Source organism: Gopherus evgoodei, chromosome 2 (genome assembly GCF_007399415.2).
Source record: "Gopherus evgoodei ecotype Sinaloan lineage chromosome 2, rGopEvg1_v1.p, whole genome shotgun sequence".
NCBI classification, from domain to species: Eukaryota; Metazoa; Chordata; order Testudines; family Testudinidae; genus Gopherus; species Gopherus evgoodei.
Window position 1 is genome coordinate 40,527,651 of NC_044323.1, and position 18,407 is coordinate 40,546,057.

Here is an 18,407-nt window from a genome sequence, read left to right on the forward strand (position 1 = left end):
ATGTTTTCAATGTAGAACACATACCTATTTGGGGTTATATTTTTATTGTTTATGGATTTCCTTAAATGTAAATCTTGAGAAGGAAAAAAATGGTTTGATTTGATATATCTGATAGCCTAAAACAGTCCATAAACTCCATCATTAAGGGATGATTTAGCCTTGGCAGATACAGATATTCTAGCTAAATTGGATGAAAGAGTAAAGTAATTCTGTGGGTTTTTTCCCCCTGTTTAGAATGTGGTGGTGAACTAACAAATACTTATGGCTCAATAAAGTCGCCGGGATACCCTGGTAACTATCCTCCGGACAGAGATTGTTACTGGGCCATCTCAACCAAGCCAGGCCTTCTCATCACATTTGCCTTTGGCACACTGCATCTAGAGCATCATGATAATTGCAGCTATGACTATCTAGAGGTAAAATTTCATCATTCTGGCAATGTGATTGCAAAACAAAATATTACAACCTTTTCGTTGCAGACAGAGAAGTAATGCTGGCAGGATAAATCACAAGCTGAAATAGTCACTCACTACTCATCAACTACACAGACACGTACACAACAAGTGTGAAATCCTGCCCCATTGAAATCAGTAGAGGAAACCAGTAAAAGTTTTGTTACTGACTTCAATGGAGCCAGGATTTTGCCATGAATCACTGGTGAGAAACTTTTTTAGCCTCAAAAACTCCAGTCTCTAGAATTCTGGTCAGACATATACCTGCAGGGAATTAATTGTATAAACAAAAAGTGTGAGAGAGAGAAATATTTGTACCACAGAAAACGGCTTGACATGTGAGATTTAGGCCACATCTCAGATGCAAAGTTTTTTACTATATCATAATTACAGAAACGTGAAAAGTGAAGGGTTTCAAGGAGCATTTACCACTAGAGTTGGGCAAATAATTGATTTTTCAGTTCAGTGGCCAAAGTGAAAAATCAAAAAATGTTTTGTGTTGACCCAGAATGACAATTTTTGGCATTTTTTTTTCCTTGCTGAAACTAAAACCAAAACAAATTGTTTAGAGTAGAATGAAATTTTTTGTTTAATTTTCAGGATTTTTTTATCCTTTTGTGTTTTTATACTTAAATCTAGCTAAAATTCTAAATGGAATGTTGCTTTCAAAGGAAAAGTTGAAACATTAGTTTTGAAAACGTCAAAAAAATTCAATTTTTTTCAGAATTTTTTCCAAACTTTTTTCAGCTGAAACTATTCACTGAATTCAGCCTGAATTGGCAAACAGTTAAGGTTGATTGGAAACTGCATTTTTCAGCAAATAAACTATTTATCTTTTTTTTTTCACCCAGCTCTATTTACCATTAGAAAAAAGTGCTGAGTCATTTCTGAAATATTGGGACACATCTTTAAAGGACAGTAAATATGGCTTTTTGAAACCTTCAAGTAAAATAAGCATCTAAATCACTACACCAAGAAGGATTCCTTCCAGTTGTGTCTAGAAACCTTCCCTTCTGTGAAAATAGCTGTAGTGTACGCAAACTGCTCTATGTTACTGGAATCAATTATAATCACAAATGGCATCAGTCATTCAGTGAAGGAATAAAGAAGGAGATTTAACTGCCCCTATTACAGTGTTTAATTGAAGCTATCTAGAAAATGTGTGATGGTATAAAAGCTCTATTTTACATTGGTAAAAGAGGGTATTTTTCCAGATTAAGCATCCAATAGAAGTAGTTCTTCTGAATGATAACCTAGACCTTAAAATCCTTAATTCTGATTGATCAAACCAATCACATGATCGTGGTTACTTACCAACACTGCACTGTTTGGAACCTACTTCTAGATGTGTATCTTTTCCATAATGATAATAATCAAACACATTTTTCTTATTCTGATTGTCTTCTTTAGTTATATTTAAATGTATTCACAACAATAACCAAAGGGCTGGGCTATCATCTTACAGTACAGGCTGGTGAGAGGCACCATGTCCCTTCATGGCCCCAGCAGCAGGACAGGAAGTAATGCAGCTAAGATCTGTATTACCTGCTGCTGGATCCTCTCTGCTACTGAGTGACTGCAGGGAGATCTAGCACAGCCTCTCTTGGAGCTGGGTATCCAGAAAAGGTGGAGGAGGAATGGAAGCCTGTAAGCAGCTGCAAATTCCTGTCTCCTCATGAAAGGAGGTTCACTTCCTTGTGTATCCTTAAGATCTGTAGAGTCGGGAAAGAGTGTGGCCTCCATAATTTTTTTGTGACTCCCCAAACCACTGCCACCAGAGAGGATGATTCCAGGAAAACTTTGCAAGGTGGATCTCATAAACTTTCCCTCCCCTTCCACCCATTCAATGAATGATCCCTGTGTCATTCATGTCAACACTGGAGTTATTTAATAGAGGCTGGGTCCCACAGTCCTTCAACATCCAGTGGAAATGCAGGATTGGTGACTTAAATGGGAGTTTTAAATGTGTGAAAACAGCAAAGCCATGCTGGGATTTACCAGCTTAGCCTCCATCTGGTAACCTTCAATCACTAATGAGACCGCCTATGAGGTCCTATGCTAAAATAACTTTAGGAATATTGAAATTGCCCACAGTTGGCTTATATCTGATAACCCTGTGATGTGGATTAATACTTCTGTTTAGATTCGAGACGGCCTCCTTCCACAAGACTCCATCCTCAGTAAATATTGTAGCACCAATTCTCCTCCTCCACTTCAAACCTCTGGCCCATATGCATGGATTCACTTTCATTCTGATGGTTCAGTCACCGACAGAGGCTTCCACATTGTCTACACTACATCGCCTTGTAAGTACAACTGTGCATTTAACTTATGAATATGGCATTTCCCAAATTACTGTATCTAGAAATAGCCTGGAAATAGAGACAGGCAGGATCGTGGTGGACTCTAGCCCAATAATCTGCTGTTTGACTTGCAGCCAGCATTCAGATATAGGACCCATTTGAGGTCTCAAGTGATCAATTTATTTGTATTTAACACAGCGGATCCCAATTGTGGAGGAAACTACACAAACAGTGGGGGCATTATCCTGTCCCCTTACTGGCCTAACCCATACATTAACAACAGGCAGTGTATCTACATTATCCAACAGCCACCGAATGAAAAAATCTACCTCAACTTCACTCACATGGAGCTGGAAAGCCACAGCGGCTGTTCCTGGAATTATATTGAGGTGACATTTATTATTTTGTGGTTTTGAAATGTTGATTATCTGTGTGCATAAAACTGTAAAGCAAAATTTCTTCCTCAGATACGGGAGGGTAGATATCTCTTTTTATTAGGGTTCAAAAGCCACAAAGGCTAAGATGCCGAGGCTATGCAATCAGCATGAGCCAAAGGTGAGTGAGTATGAGAACCTAGCTAGGATTAGGCTGACCCTCAGTCACTCCACCTAATCAGGATGGGGTTTGAGCCTTGGGTTAATGTGTACCAAATACAAGATAAGCATAAATAATACCAAGGCCAAGATGGCACTGCTTAGAATTCAGTGGGCTCATCTCTTGCTTGATATACTTTTGAGCAAACGGGGAACAGGTTCCAGTGAGCTCAGTATAGTGGATCTGTTTCTACAGTGTTAGCCATAAAAGATTGCTTATTAACATTGTTCCCTTTCCTTCTGCTTTAATTCAGAGGCTTTGGTTGGAATGAAGTATAATTAATTTCTAAAATTAGAGGGAAATCTGCGTAATGAAAACAGACAGCTTTTGTTTATCTGGCCTGTTACTTCTCTTGTCTAATTGCTGGCAGAACAGCAGCTAAACTCACAGAAGACAGAGAAACAAAACAATTTTTGTTGGGCACAATCAGATTGTGTTGATTTATCAAGGCATTTATCTTGTTGTTTGCTGATCAATCTCAGACAGTTTAGTGTTATCATACTTTTTCTGTCCTTTTCACCCCATCTTCTCCCACACCCCCACTCAGATCCATTCAATCCAGAACAGAGTAACAAGGATGGAGTTTTATGACCCTGGAATAACCAGTGTGATCAAAGCTGTGTGGTTTTGTCAAGTTCTGGTTCCCCCCCACAAACCCATCCCACAAAAATAGTTTTGTGGGCTTCAAAATATTCTCTCATAGGCGTCTGTAGTAAAGGTTAAACTAGGGAGCTGGCTTTGGACTTTTAAATTTTTACTTTAAAATCAGTTTTTTGACAACTGTGTTTTCACTTTGAAAAGACCCAGAGGCTCATGTCCTCTGATGATAACAGGAAATCTGTGCAATTGCTATAGACGCAGACACAGCTCATCCTTTCTGCTAGGGGGGATGTTTAGTCTCTGATTAAGGAAGCAGGAGCCTGAATCCCTGGAACTTAAGTATTTTAGAGAGAAACTAGACACAATATGTTTCTCAGTTAAGGAAGAATGTGTTGTAGCACAGCAAAGTCAGAGATAACTTGTTAGAAATGCTAGCTCCTTGTGAGATCAAATCAATAGGCTATGGTGCCCTGTTATCTTTGTTGCTGCTTGACTGAATTCTCATCTGTCTTTAAATACCAATCAATGCTTTCAGAACTGTTGGGAAAAAACGGTAATGGAGAAGTATCAATTTACCTGAATTATGGTTCTGAAAATGTTCTCAATTCACCTTCTAAACATTCTGGCCCAAATTCTAATCTGAGTGTCACCAGTGTAAATCCAGAATAACTCCCCTGGCTTACACTGAATTTTCTGGAAGGTCATGACTGCCAGGGAGCAGAACACCATTCATGCAGCTGGAGGTCACCAAAGCTCAGCAGCAGTGCAGCCATCTGCCTTCACCTCGCCATATATAGAGCCAGCATAGAGCTCTGTGCCATCCCCCATTCTCCTCCCATCCCAGGCCATGGTGTATGGACGTGAAGGGGGGAAATTGAGGATGGTTGGAGTGCTGCTGTGCCCTGGTATCATGACCTGTTCAACACTATTGTCTCTACAGCCCTTTTACCCTTCTAATCTTCCTCCCAGGACACTTGCTTGTAAATACTGGGTGATCTTGACTGCTTTTCTTAACTTTTAGAGGGCTCTGTAGAGCTCTTCAAACTCTCCAACTGACTATGCCTACAACTTTTGGGTTTGAAAATCCACTACACTTTTATTTAGCCAGATTAAACATGACATAAACCAAACAATTGCTTTCAGTAACCTGTCTACTTACTCCGCTAGGGACAGCCTCATCTTGTAACAGCCCAACAGCACTTCCCTTCCTGATCACAGTCTAGCTTTCCAACTCCCTGTGTGATCCTGCTCCCTCTTTCCTCAGTATACAATGGACAACCCTTCAAATTTTCCCAAAATTCCAAACGAGCAGTCTGGGTTGAGCTTTCATCCAGGAGTCCAATCTCTGTGCACAAGCAGCATATGTTATTTTTGGTCTTGATCCCACACATACCTCTTCATACAATTTCACTTAACATTTTTCCATATCAAACGATTTCAAGGAACATAATTCCTTCTCCAGACCTTCTCACTCCCAGTGGTTGCAATGGCTTCTTAGCTGTTGCAACTAGGTGCAACTTAGAGCAGCTCCAGCTGCTCCAGGTACAGAAATGGTGCTGCTGAGAAAATGGTCTTTTGTTTTCACCAGAATCTTTTTCTTCAGATCTGCTGCCAATTCATGAGGCAATCAATGGAATAAATTTCTCCCTTGATTAGTGAGTTGATTAATGAGATTCAAGCCTAGTGGCAATGCAGGGGGTTAAAAGCAGACAGTGATTCCCTGGTACACTCTGGTGTACCATCACTTTAATTCTAACACCTTGAACTTTTCAGATAAAATAATGAGATGGCACCAGTGTAACCGTTATTACTGACATTGGAATGTAGAACTGCATCCCTCATTAGTTATGTGTCTGCCTGGATGGTATTATGGCAATCCTTGTGGAGAACTCCCACTGAAGTCAATAGAAACTCCATGTACAGAGCAGGGAATGTATTTGTAATTTTAAATAGGGGAGACATTGCACTTAGAAGAAAATTTAAAAAAACTTCTATTTTCAGGCAGGAATTTCATGCCATGTAAATATTTAATAACCATTAACAGTCAGGACATTGCTTTTACCTCTCCAAAGATGGCCCTTTGGGCAGCATACAGCTTAGCCTCAGGCTGAGGCTTTGGTTCACAGACAAGCCTCCCATCTATTGGATCAACAGTATTTTCGTTTGCCTTGGAAGTCTCCTAAGCAAATACTGACTTGGCACTCCTTATATTGGGAGACCTTACATGATCATATGGCTGTGAAAGCTTCCCTTTTGTTTACATTATTGTAACAACGCTTAGAAGCACTTATTTATTTCTGAAGCTTAATGACAAAACAAATGACATGCTATTTGGGGGTTAAAATTGATGCTGGTTTTATGGATGCATAAAAATATTGAGTTACCATTTTATTAGTTATTTTATTTTATTTTTGCTGATTAGGTTCGAGATGGTGACTCTGAAATGTCTTCTATCATCAACAAATTCTGCAACAGCACATTTCATTCTCCAATCACTTCCTCTAGCAACAGCCTGTGGATCAAATTTAAGTCAGATGTTTCTGTGCAAAGGGCTAGCTTCAGAGCAATTTATGAAGTTGGTAAGAGAAACTGGTGGCTTGAAAACTGACCTGACCTCTAGATTGGGGACCTTATAGCATTTGTATATCACTTAATTCCCATCTTAACTCCCCACATTGTTCTTAGGTTTTGCTGCACATTTTTTCCGTATGATATCACACTTTCTGAGATCTCGACCCCCTGTTCTTCACTTGATCTACTTCTTTGACACAAAAACACTATGCCATATATCAGTTAAGATTGATCTGCTCATAATATTCCTAAGACAAAACTTTAAAAGCAAGGAAATGAAAAGCTGAGACATCTACCAATACATTTATTGATTTATTGATAGAAATGCTTAAAAGGATGGCTATCCATATACAGTGGGCACCCTTAACATAACTTAAAATACATGCTGTATAACCTCAATTTTTCTCTGCAACAGTAGACCACTCATCACTAGCACAAGCACCAAATATGGCAGATAATGAATAACTTTACTTCTGCCTTGTAAATTTGTCCACTTTCAACACTCCTTTTTCCAGATTCACCACCAAAGGATGAGACATTGACCACTCCTCTCCTGTTGTATGCCATCCTCTTCCCTCATCCCTTCTGCACAAGTCTGTGAAACCAAATACAGTCAAATCTCGAGAAGGAGACAAATGTGTATTTTCATTTGGAGTTTTCATGGACATGATTTCACTGCTGTTTCACATTCAGTTATGCAGGTTTAGGTTTAGTCACATAACAGCGACTTTTTAAACAAACAGCCCCCTCTTAAACCTACCTGAAATATCCACAGTAGATGGAAATGTGTGTTTTCAAGGGTTATTTGCTTCCTCCCCCCAAAATGACATTTAATCTACATCCCAATGTACATTCCTTGTAAACCTTCATTCCAGCTGCTAACTCTTAATTTTTCATTGCAGCCTGTGGGGGTGTATTGTCTGGAGACGGTGTTATTCGTTCCCCATACTATCCCAGGGCTTTCCCTCATCAGAAGACCTGTGAGTGGATCATTTTCCAGCCAGAAGACAATGCAGTCATTCTTAATTTTATCGATTTTGGCATTCGAAATAGCACTACCTGTGACTCAGATTATGTGGAGGTAAAGCATATTAGTACATACTTATTGTGAATTACAAACAAATATCATATGCACGCCTCCATCATGTACCTATGTCTGTCAATAAGCAAACGTGGGTGAATAGGTAATTAGGTACATAAACACCGATTTCGTTGGACAAATGAAATCTTTTGCTGACTCACTAGGTGAGTCAACCTTCTTCTTTTGAATGCTCCTTTGATAACATGACCTTTCTCCATCTATATTTTCTATAATAGGAGCTATCATTGATGCATAACTATATCTGGATAGATAAGGCCTGATTCTCCTCTCCTTGTATCCCATGTGCTACCTACTGGTGAAGAGCTCCAGGCAGCTGGAATGTCAGCTTTACTCCATCTGATTCCTTTATGCCAGAAGAATGTTCAGCTGCCCCTTCACAGCAGCTTTAAGGCCACTGTGCTGGTGACACAAATATGTATTAATGTTGGATAGGATCTGAGCTGCTGAATAGTTTAATGAGGTGGATGAGCCACTGTCTTTTCCATGGTGGCTTTTGACCTTTTAGCTCTTCCTACTGGTTTCCAAGACTATTTTGTAGTTTGTGTGTGTTGAGTCAATTCGTCTACATTTTATAACTACTTAACAGTAACAGAAACAAGTTTTCATGGGCTGTTTTGAATACATTGTCTTCAGGTCAGAGATGGCAGCAGCACAGATTCTCCTCTTTTGGCAAAATACTGTGGCACAGATATACCATCAGCAGTGCAGTCCACACGGAATTATCTCTATGTCAAATTCAGAGTCTCTTCTGCTACAAATCTTGGGTTCATGGCTGAATACCAGCCATTAGATAGAGGTAAGAGTTGAGATCTTTCACCCTCTGGCTATTGGTCCTCTATGTCCTTGTATATCACCAGTTCAAATTGATGAGCAAAGGAAAACCACATATTGTAATCAGTGGGATGTCAAGTTGTATGACAACAAAGCAGGAGAACTCATTTGTGAAAGAAACAATGTAGAATCCTTTCAAAAATTCTGAAAGAGGTGATGAAAGAAAAAGAATCATGATTTTGTAAGTGTCATCTTCTGAAAACATTATTTTAGTTAACACATTGTTGTTTTAAATCTTTCTAGCATGTGGGGAGACTCTCACTGGGCCAGAAGGAACCATTACAAGTCCTAGTCATCCAATCATCTACCCACATGGTGTTAAATGTGCGTGGACTATCTCAGTGCAGCCTGGGCACCTTATCCGTCTGACATTCACATCATTTAACTTGGAGTTTGATTACAATTGCACCAGAGACTATCTTGAAGTATATGACAATGGTACTATGACAAGGCTTGGAAGGTGAATATGCCTATCTATTCTATTTGATCTACCTATCTACACAGCTGCTGTCACTGTCTTCTTTTTGCTCCTCAGTGGATCTGTTCCTCTGGTATCAAGGTGTTCAACATAGGTTCATTTTACTGAAAGCAGCTAAAGATTTGTATTATTCAGGCCAACAGCAACAATTATTCCATTTAACATAGTAAAGGCAAGGTTTAGGAGGGGTAGCGTTTTTCCAAGTCTTTTATTGAGCCAAGGGATGTGAACTATTGACGGAAAAAAATAACTTTTCTGTAAGGGATGGCAATCTCATGCGCAGATTTTCACATCTGCCATTGTCTAGCAATAGAATTTCATGTAAGTTTTTTAAGGTCATGGCAACAGGTTTAAATCCACTCTTAATATTATTTCTTCCTTTGGGATGCAGAGAAGGAAATAATTTTTAATACCAAGTAGCAGAAGCAGAATAGGTGAAAATTGAGTACCTGAATAAACAAAAAGTTAGGCTATAACATGGGCTAAATCTTAGACTTTATAGTTTTATATTATTTATTGATCAATTTACAATGCCTCCTCGTGTGTGTTTATATCAGTGAATAAAATGATTGCACTATAGATTTTTATTTTCATACAAAAGGAAACATATTTTTATACTCCCATAACTCAAGAACAACTAAACTGGTTTGGTTCAAAATTTCAAATACAAATTTGGGCTGAGGCCAAAAGATGAAAAATGTCATCCTTCTAGTAGTTGGAAAATAAGGAGCAAGTGAATATGGGATTATAATGGAGATTATTTCATCATATTAGCTAGTCTTTTTGGAAGAGTAATCAGTGGGGACCAATCTATCTCCCTCTAAAGTCAACAGAAAATGACCCAGCTACAGGCTTCTGAGGAACATTGAATACTTTTCTATTAATCTAGATACTATAGAATATTGATATAGGTACTCCAACATGGCATCTCCTTTGACTTTTTATAGGTATTGTGGAAGATCAATTCCACCATCACTCACCAGCAGTGGCAACATAATGATGCTATACTTTGTGACAAATCACAACATTGTCTCTGAGGGTTTCTCAGCTAATTATATCTCAGTGAATGCTTCCACAGGTAATACAGAAGTGTGTGTGTTATGCAGATTATTCCTGTCAAGCCTTAATTGTAAACTCACATTAACAAAAACAAGACACATTTCATTTTTTTAATTACCAGAATCCCTGCTGTCTCCTCCACCCATCTTTATTTACAACTTGGTTCACTGGCCTTTATTCTAGCTGGGGGGGATGAGCCAGGCAGAAAGCAATGTCTCTAGGCAACAGCAGTGGTTTCTGTAATCACTGACATGGCAGGACTGCATAGAGTGGTTAGGAATATTATTTTCTAAAGTGACATAGGAGCGGAAGTCCTGTTGACATTCAACTGACTATGCAGGTTGGGGGGGTTTTGTGTGTCCCAAGCAAACCCAACAGGAACAGGAGTGCTTGTCACAGGTATAAAGGTGCTGGAGTGACATCATGGAGAATGAAGTAGGACAGATGCAGCATGGCAGTGGAAGTTCAAGCCTCCTCTCACTGCCCTGCCAGAGAAGTCTGTTCCAGAGTAGCCACCTTCTGGGGAGCAAAGTCAATCTCCAAGCCCTTCGGTCCTCTACTGCTCCCAACCTTTGAGCATTACCAAAAGCCCTGGTTAGTGTGCAGGGTTTCTGTGATGTGTACGTCTGCCTGACCCTTTGGACAGTGTTAAAACCACCATGCCCATTTCAGAGGTCACCTATAAGTATTCAGAAGGTAGCAACTTTGTTATCACTGACCTGAGCTGTATTTGATCCAGCAACCTCAAGGTGAAATGCTATATGCTAACGCTACACTCGTTGCTAATCCTCTCATCGCTAATCCCTGCCCCATGGAAATGCAGTTCTGTTTTAGAAATTAAATATCCCTGCTGACTCAGTGTGCACTGGTGATACATCGCTTAGCCTGTCTATTACTAAGTGTGGGAGTGTAGGATCCTGAAATCAGTCAATGTTCTTTAAATGTTCCTCCACATTTAGGTGGGGATCTTGCTTGCTAACCAACCTTCTTACTGCTGGCACTGAAGCAAGACCCTGGCAAAAAGCACTGCCTTTGGCTGGGCTGGTTTGGAGCGGCTGGCACAAGAGTAGCAGGAAATAGTGAGATTCAGTTGCTTCGAGACCTCCAAACAGGCAGGGGCAGTTACAGCCAGTGGAGAAGCAGATCCCAGACAATGTGTGAGATACAGACTGTACTGTGTGACCACGTGTGGTCCCCTTATGCAAGGAAGGAAATGGTCTGACTGTGTCTATAGCTGCCCCCCTGTGTTCAAAGTTTTAGTTTGAGTTAAATATTTTAATCAAAGAGCATTAAAAAAGGAAAAGTGCAATAACTCTTCTTGCCAAGTTTTAGTTCTGTGTTTGTTTTCAGTAATTAGCTTGGTATAAGCAGAAGCCTCATTAAAGGCCCGATTCTGACACCTTTACTCACTTTCAGTAGGACAGATTCATGTGCGTAATCCCATTATTGTGGTTTTATTATTTCTGTTACAGTTGAGTTTGGAGGCCCCAGTCAGGGTTGGGGGCTCCATTGTGCTAAGTTCTATGCAACACAGAGGAGGGCCCTGTAGAGCTCCTGGGCAACAGAAAAGATCCAAGAGTGCATGTAGCAAACAGTGGGAAGAGGCAAGGGTGGAGGAATGAGGGGAATAGTAATTAGAACTTGTAACCACATGGGTCATGTGTGTGCACAGCTAGATGGTTTTCAGTTGGGGTTTGTTGTATGTGTGCTGTATTTTTAATGAGATAAATATCAAAAGTCCATAGCAGTAATCTCTGTAGCTATATGTGTTGCTGTATTTGACATAAATGTAGATCCCATAGTAGAATAATGCCTGTAACTGCTCGTTTACTGTTCCTGAGCAAAACAGCTGTTAGCGTGTTTAAGAATTGTGTCTTGATTTTAAATAAATAAATAGCTGCACATTCTCCTTTGTTTTAGATTCTGAGCAAAATATCCACTCTCCCAGCCACAGCTCAGGCAGTCTGACTGTTACGTCATCTCTTGGGAATGTGTGTGGAGGTCTGGTAGAGATTTTGCTTCCTGCCATTGCTTTTGCTTTACCACCAGTTAGCGTCTACTTCCAGATGTTCCAAATGATCAGTTTTCTCAGCCTCCTTCATTCATACATTAGTTATCTGGCTTTGAGAGAGGAAAAATCATTAGCATTTAAGATTTAATGGGAAACATCTCAGCTAGGAACCCACTATCAGTTTGAAACTAATGTAGGAACAGATTTATGCAGCTTTTCTCTCTCTAAGAAAAACCTTAGAGTGTGAAAACTTTCTGGGTTTTTACTAACCCAGAAATCATGAAACCTTTCCTCTTATTTTGAAACAATACGTTATTATTGTAAACTCTCCCCCCATTTTGTTAGGCTGCTGCTACAGCTGCTGGACTATCAGCGTGAGCAAGTTAAAATAAAACAGTCTATTGGCATATGTTTGCAGGGGCCAGCCATGCTTTTGTGTAAGCGACTCTATTGGAGGTTAATATGACACTTTCTCCTCCACCCCGTATCACAGACTGTTGCATTTAACTGATGGCCTTTTACAATAACACGAACATTTTCTGAACAGAACAGCTACTTGTCATGAGTCTGTACTCTCGTAGTTTTTCTCATCCCTTTCCAACTGCTCTTTCAGCAGCTGCTCCTGCTCACACAGTTTCTGTTCTCAGCTCTATTCACAACTTCTTTGTTCTCTCCCTGGGCAAACTTACTAGTGAGCTCATGGCTTCTGTAACATCTCCTAATTACCTCGGCCCTTCGGTCCAGTTTCACATCTTCAACTATCTGCCTGCCATCTTCACCTCCATGTCCCTCCCCCATCTTAAATTCAACAAGAAGGAAACTGGATTTCTTCTCTTTCATCCCAAACTCTGCCATCTGTGTCACTATTAACAACAGTAACATGATCACCCAGACTCACAGCAACAGTCTCATATTCGACTCCTCTATCTTTTTCCCATCACAAAGCCTACCAAACTTGTCACTTCTTCCCTTTAACATCTATAAAACCCACACTTGCTGTGGGATTGAACTCTCATCTAGTGCTTTTTCTGAATTGACTTTTCCTGTCTGATTTAGATTATAAACCCGTGGGGGCAGGGACCATCTCATCTTTTAAGTTTATACATTGCCAGGCAAACTGACGATGCTTAATGAAATCAACATTTTCAGAAGTGTTCATAGTCATTTGGTATGTCTTGGTTTGGAGTTCCCAACTAGAGATTCTTAGGCCCTGATTTTCAGACTGAGGAACTGCCTTCTCTGATTGTGGGTCCACAGCACCTCTGAAAATGAAACCCTAGGTGTCTCATAATGGGTGTCCCAAAATCGAGAGACAATTATTTGTTCTCTTATGAAAATTTGGCTACATATAAATCAGAATAATCTAATGCAGCAGTTCTCAAACTGTGGGTCATGACCCCAAAGTGGGCTGCGACTCCATTTTAATGGGGTCGCCAGGGCTGGCTTGAACTTGCTGGGGCCCAGGGCTGATGCCGAAGGCTGAGCCCCACCACCCAAGGCCAAAGACTGAGGATTTCAGACCTGCGTGTTGGGACTCAGGTTACAGGCCACCCGCCTGGGGCTGAAGCCTTTAGGCTTCAGCTTTGCACCCCACCTGGGTCAGTGGGGCTTGGGTGGGCTCAGGCTTTGGTCCCCCCTCCTGGAGTCGTGTAATAATTTTTATTGTAAGAAGAGGGTCGCAGTGCAATGAAGTTTGAGAACCCCTCATCTAATGAAAACTTAAACCAAAGTTGATCGAGGAGAACAGGAATGGACTCTTATGGTTTGAACTACCAGATGATAAATGATAGCCCCCTACAAGTTTAAAAAAAGCTTTTATAAACAAAAAGGCAGATTTAAAATGTCCTTTTGCAAAGGGCAGGAATTCTTCCTTCCCCAGAGGGCATCCAGGATTCAGTGACTGCTGTAGCATGCTGCAAATTCCTACAATTTGTGTCTGCATCTGCTGGTGCTGTAGTAGCAAGAGCTTAGCTTGACCGACAAAAGCAAACTAATTCAGAAGGAGATGGGCAGTTCTAAGGGAAGCTGAAGCATTCTAGGGAGCCCTTTTCTATTTAATATTTATAACGACTAGAGATAGGTGACCATGGTTGGATGAAATAAGAACTAACTAAAATTGTCACCAAAAATTGAAACCATACCTGAACCACTTTGGAGGTCTGAACATGTATGGCTACTTCTTTGCCCCCTTCTCCCCCACAGTTTATATTACACTATGTACATGTTTTGGCTTAAGCTGGGGCTTCATGCAGAAATATCACAAAAGAGCTAATGCTCCCTGTTTAATCTGACCTAAACTTGGAAATATAATTTCCAGAACAATTTGTTTTTTCAGCTCAACTACTACAGTTTGGATAAGTATGGACAAGCATCAGATAACTATCAAAACTTTTGGCTGTTTATCTGAACCAAACCAATTCTCTAAACCTCCTAACATTGGCTGTCTGTTAATAATAACCCCTTCGAAAACTGAAATTAAAATCTGTTTCCTTATAAAGATCCTTTTTTGTTCTTTGCACACACAAAATATTACTGTAAATTTGCTCATGAATGCTGACCTGCTGACATTCATTTTTAATCTTAGAACAAAGAACTCTGAAGCTGCCTTGGTGTAAAAGAAATACACACACATATGCTGAACTAGGGGGATGTAGCTAACAGATGCAATTACCCACTCCCATCAAATTATATCAAATGTTAAGTCTTCTGGCTTTAAGATTGATATTCATTTTGTATCTATCCAATTATGCATGGGCAGTATGTATTTATATTTGAGAGAAGAAGAGGATATATACCAGTGCTGTGGATTTTTTGAAGTCTAACACATTTTTTTCCTGCTAAGAAAATGTGGTTCTAATCATGTTTCTTGTGCAACAAGTATCTTCCAGACTTCTTCAGCTACAATTTTTGAGCCAGTTGCATTGTAATCATTATCAGAATAGGTCAAAGTAGTTCTGGTTTATATTAGATGTTCCAATGGGAAGACTAGAAGAGTAGTGGCCTTAAATTATTCTAGAGAGACTGAGCTATTGAAAAGATTAACAATGTTATCGTATAAAAGGGAACAAATATAAGTGAAAAGGCACTTTCATGTAAAATAAAACTTCTTTTTTGCAGCTTTATAGTGTGGGGAAGAGTGTTTTGGTTGGCATGTATTATTTGTGATATATTTATTATTAGTTCTGAGAACACGGCCCATAGAATAGCAGCAGATGGAACTTGATACCATCAGTATAAGTTATAGTTCTGGTCAAAAAAGCAAACAGAACACTGGAATATGTAGCCTGGGGCATGGGATGCTATCTGGAAAGTTCCTGAACTCTGTGAGTTAGTGGGATAAGCATACCAGATAGCAGGAACATAAGTGCTACTTGGCCAGTCAAATACCACCTGAGTAATAGTCAATAGCTGTTGGGCATGTGCCTTGTTCATTGGAACTGTCTTGCCCTGGCAACAGAACCTGGGCTTTCCCTCTACTATATTACATGAGTCATCTATTTTACTGTCAGGGAAATGGTCTCTTAGGAAACAAGCTGATATTTGGATAGAAGTTTAGAGTCTAGGGCCCAAATGCAAAGGACCTCTGAATGTGGGGAAGGCTATATAAATATCAGCATAGATAGACAGACAGATTGAATCTGAATATCAGCCTCTTTTTCCATTTCTGCTGGCTAAACCACATTTAGACAACATGCAGTGAGTCTGGTCTTGATCCCAAATGAAATCACGGCCAAACTCTCAAAGGGTTCACTCCTGACTGGGGACAGAGGGCTTGGCACCTTGCAGGATCCAGCTGGAGCCTTCACTGGGAACAGGATTGGGCCCTGTATATGTATTTAATTATCCTTTGTTTATTCACAAATACCTGTTCTGTTTTTAGTCAAAGAAGGTTACATTTCATTCTCTGCTTTGTGGAGCTTTAGCTAGTCACTCTTGGAAAGAGCTTTTATCATGTTTTTGTGCCAGTTGCTTTCTGGATGGAAATTTTGTTCTCAAATTCCATATTTGACATACATATTCCACACCCCTCCCATCTGGGGAATGATGGGAGTGACTCTGACTATCGTTTGAGATTTCTCAGCTTCTTAGGACTAAGAGAAGATGTCACTGAGTGATCAGAGAGGTCAGAGTTAAAGGTGGAGGTAGCTCAGAGGTGAAAGTAAGCCAGTCCGGCCCCGTAGGGAGTACCTGTAAAAAAAGGTGCAGTAGTGTACCGGCAAATAAGTGGAGCATTCAGTACTAGCTAACTTTCACCTCTTTTGGCTGCATAACAAAAAGTTCAAACTCAAAGCTAATAAAAGCTTGGAAAGGGAAAACTCACTGTCACGTTTGTTTGTTGTTTCTCTTCCTCCAGTCAGGCTGTCCGACCTGGCTAGGCTCCGCGTTCCCCTGCCCCCACCTCCCCCGCCTCAGTAGGGGCTGCAGCAGCTCCCCTCTAGCTTGTAGCAGGGAACAGTCCAAACACAAGCAACCCACCTCTCCTACATACTTCGTGGATCCGTCCCATTGCATAACTTAGATATAGAAAATAAAGCTACTATTACTACTACCAGGACTGTCTGTAATAAAACTTTACTATTGGAATAAGCCTGAAAAACTGAAAACTCACTGTCACATTTGTTTGTTGTTTCTCTCCCTCTCCTCCTCCAGTCAGGCTGCCCCACGTGGCTAGGCTCCACATTCCCCCAACCCCTGCACTCAGCAGGGGCTGCAGGGGCTCCCCTCTAGCTTGTAGCAGGGGGACTTGCTGAGGGAGAAGCCTCCCCAGATAGCCTGCTGCCTGCATAGGAACAGTTTAAATTTAGCTATTCACTCCGGGATCTGAACCAGGATTAGGGGCTATTTCCGGCATCCTTGTTAATTTCACTCTCGATTGTTTGGGGGGGGTGACCAAAGCTGGGGCAATTCATTTATATTCAATTTATATTATTGAAGATCACCTCATCCAGGGGACAGAAAAGAACTGCCCCGGCTTTGGTCACTCCCCCACCCCAACAACCCGAAGTGAAATTAACAAGGAGGCCAGAAATAGCCCCGAATTCCTTGGTTCAGACAGTGGAGTGAACAGCTAAGTTTAAACTGTTCTAATGCAGGCAGCAGGCTACCTGGGGAGGCTTCTCCCTCAGCCAGTCCCCCTGCGACAAGCTAGAGGGGAGCCCCTGCAGCCTCTGCTGAGTGCGGGGGTTGGGGGAATGTGGAGCCTACCCACGTGGGGCAGCCTGACTGGAGGAGAAGAGGGAGAGAAACAACAAACAAATGTGACAGTGAGTTTTCAGTTTTTCAGGCTTATTCCAATAGTAAAGTTTTATTACAGACAGTCCTGGTAGTAGTAATAGTAGCTTTATTTTCTATATCTAAGTTATGCAATGGGACGGATCCATGAAGTATGTAGGAGAGGTGGGTTGCTTGTGTTTGGACTGTACTGATAAGAAATGTAACTTACTTCCACCCCTGGCCCCGCCCCTTCAGTCTGAGGCCCCGCCCCTTCGGGGTGGGGGACAGAGTGGGACCTGTACTGGTAAGAGCTGTATTTTACTTTCACCCCTGAGGTAGCTGGACATTATAACATTAGTAGCTGGACAGTCTAACTTTGGTTTAACTGTGGTGCTGGTACACGTGTTTTATGAAAACCATTCACTTACTGACAATCCAGCCTGAGGCTTGCAAGGGCGGGGCATTACTTTTTGTCAGATTAATTTGTATCTCCCAGCCTTGTATCTGCCATCAAATGTGAGCTATTCTGTATCAAAAGAAATATGGCTTCAGACTTCTATCAGTGCCTTCATGTCTAGCATTAACATTTCCTTCCTTAGTTTCATTGTATTGCTTCCTTTCCTATTATTATCTGAGATTGGGAATAATTCCTTTCCTTAAATTTCCCTTTTACCTGGAAGGTATTTATAGAGTATGATCATGAACAATCTCAGTGCCACTTCTTTTCTTTTCTATACTTTTGGGGTCAAATATTGCTTTCAGCTAGACTCATGAAACTCCATGGGCTTCAGAAGGGCTGCACAAGTATAACCAAAGAGAAAATATAGACATGTAAGTCTAACTTTCTAATTGATAGCACAGTGTAAATTAAACTCTAAGATAACATTTCAATGGACATTATCAGTAATTCCAATGAGGGATGAGAGGGATGGACCTTTTCCCAGGCTGAGCGGGCAAAGATGGGAATTGAATGTTGTAAGTGGCAGATATACATGGAGAAGTCAAGGAGGGATGGAGATTCAGTTTAAATTGCTGTGGCTAGTGTTTCTGAATAACGGGATTGAAGCACTCTACAAAGGACCTTTGTTCTTCTTCTCATCCCTCAGCTGTGGTTGGTAAAAATTAAGTCAGTTAATGCCTGCCAGCAGCAGGCTCTTGAGCGCAGATGTGCTTTATCTACTGCCTGTGGAGA

General features: G+C 40.7%; 1 protein-coding gene and 1 long non-coding RNA gene across 2 annotated transcripts in view; one reads left to right on the forward strand and one right to left on the reverse strand.

Annotated features, from left to right (window-relative positions):
• CUBN (cubilin) overlaps positions 1 to 18,407 on the forward strand; it is a 224,183-nt gene that overhangs the window by 35,319 nt on the left and 170,457 nt on the right. Inside the window, exons 14-21 of the mRNA XM_030550449.1 lie at positions 235 to 416; positions 2,596 to 2,758; positions 2,954 to 3,144; positions 6,372 to 6,528; positions 7,423 to 7,601; positions 8,256 to 8,418; positions 8,697 to 8,913; positions 9,879 to 10,009. Of these exons, the coding sequence (XP_030406309.1) occupies positions 235 to 416; positions 2,596 to 2,758; positions 2,954 to 3,144; positions 6,372 to 6,528; positions 7,423 to 7,601; positions 8,256 to 8,418; positions 8,697 to 8,913; positions 9,879 to 10,009 (1,383 nt within the window). The remainder of the gene's footprint in view (positions 1 to 234; positions 417 to 2,595; positions 2,759 to 2,953; positions 3,145 to 6,371; positions 6,529 to 7,422; positions 7,602 to 8,255; positions 8,419 to 8,696; positions 8,914 to 9,878; positions 10,010 to 18,407) is intronic.
• On the reverse strand, positions 6,820 to 16,698 carry LOC115645581. Its single transcript, XR_003998778.1, has 2 exons — positions 16,611 to 16,698; positions 6,820 to 8,597 (listed from the first exon to the last, which is right to left on the reverse strand). It is a non-coding gene; the product is annotated as an uncharacterized LOC115645581 (long non-coding RNA).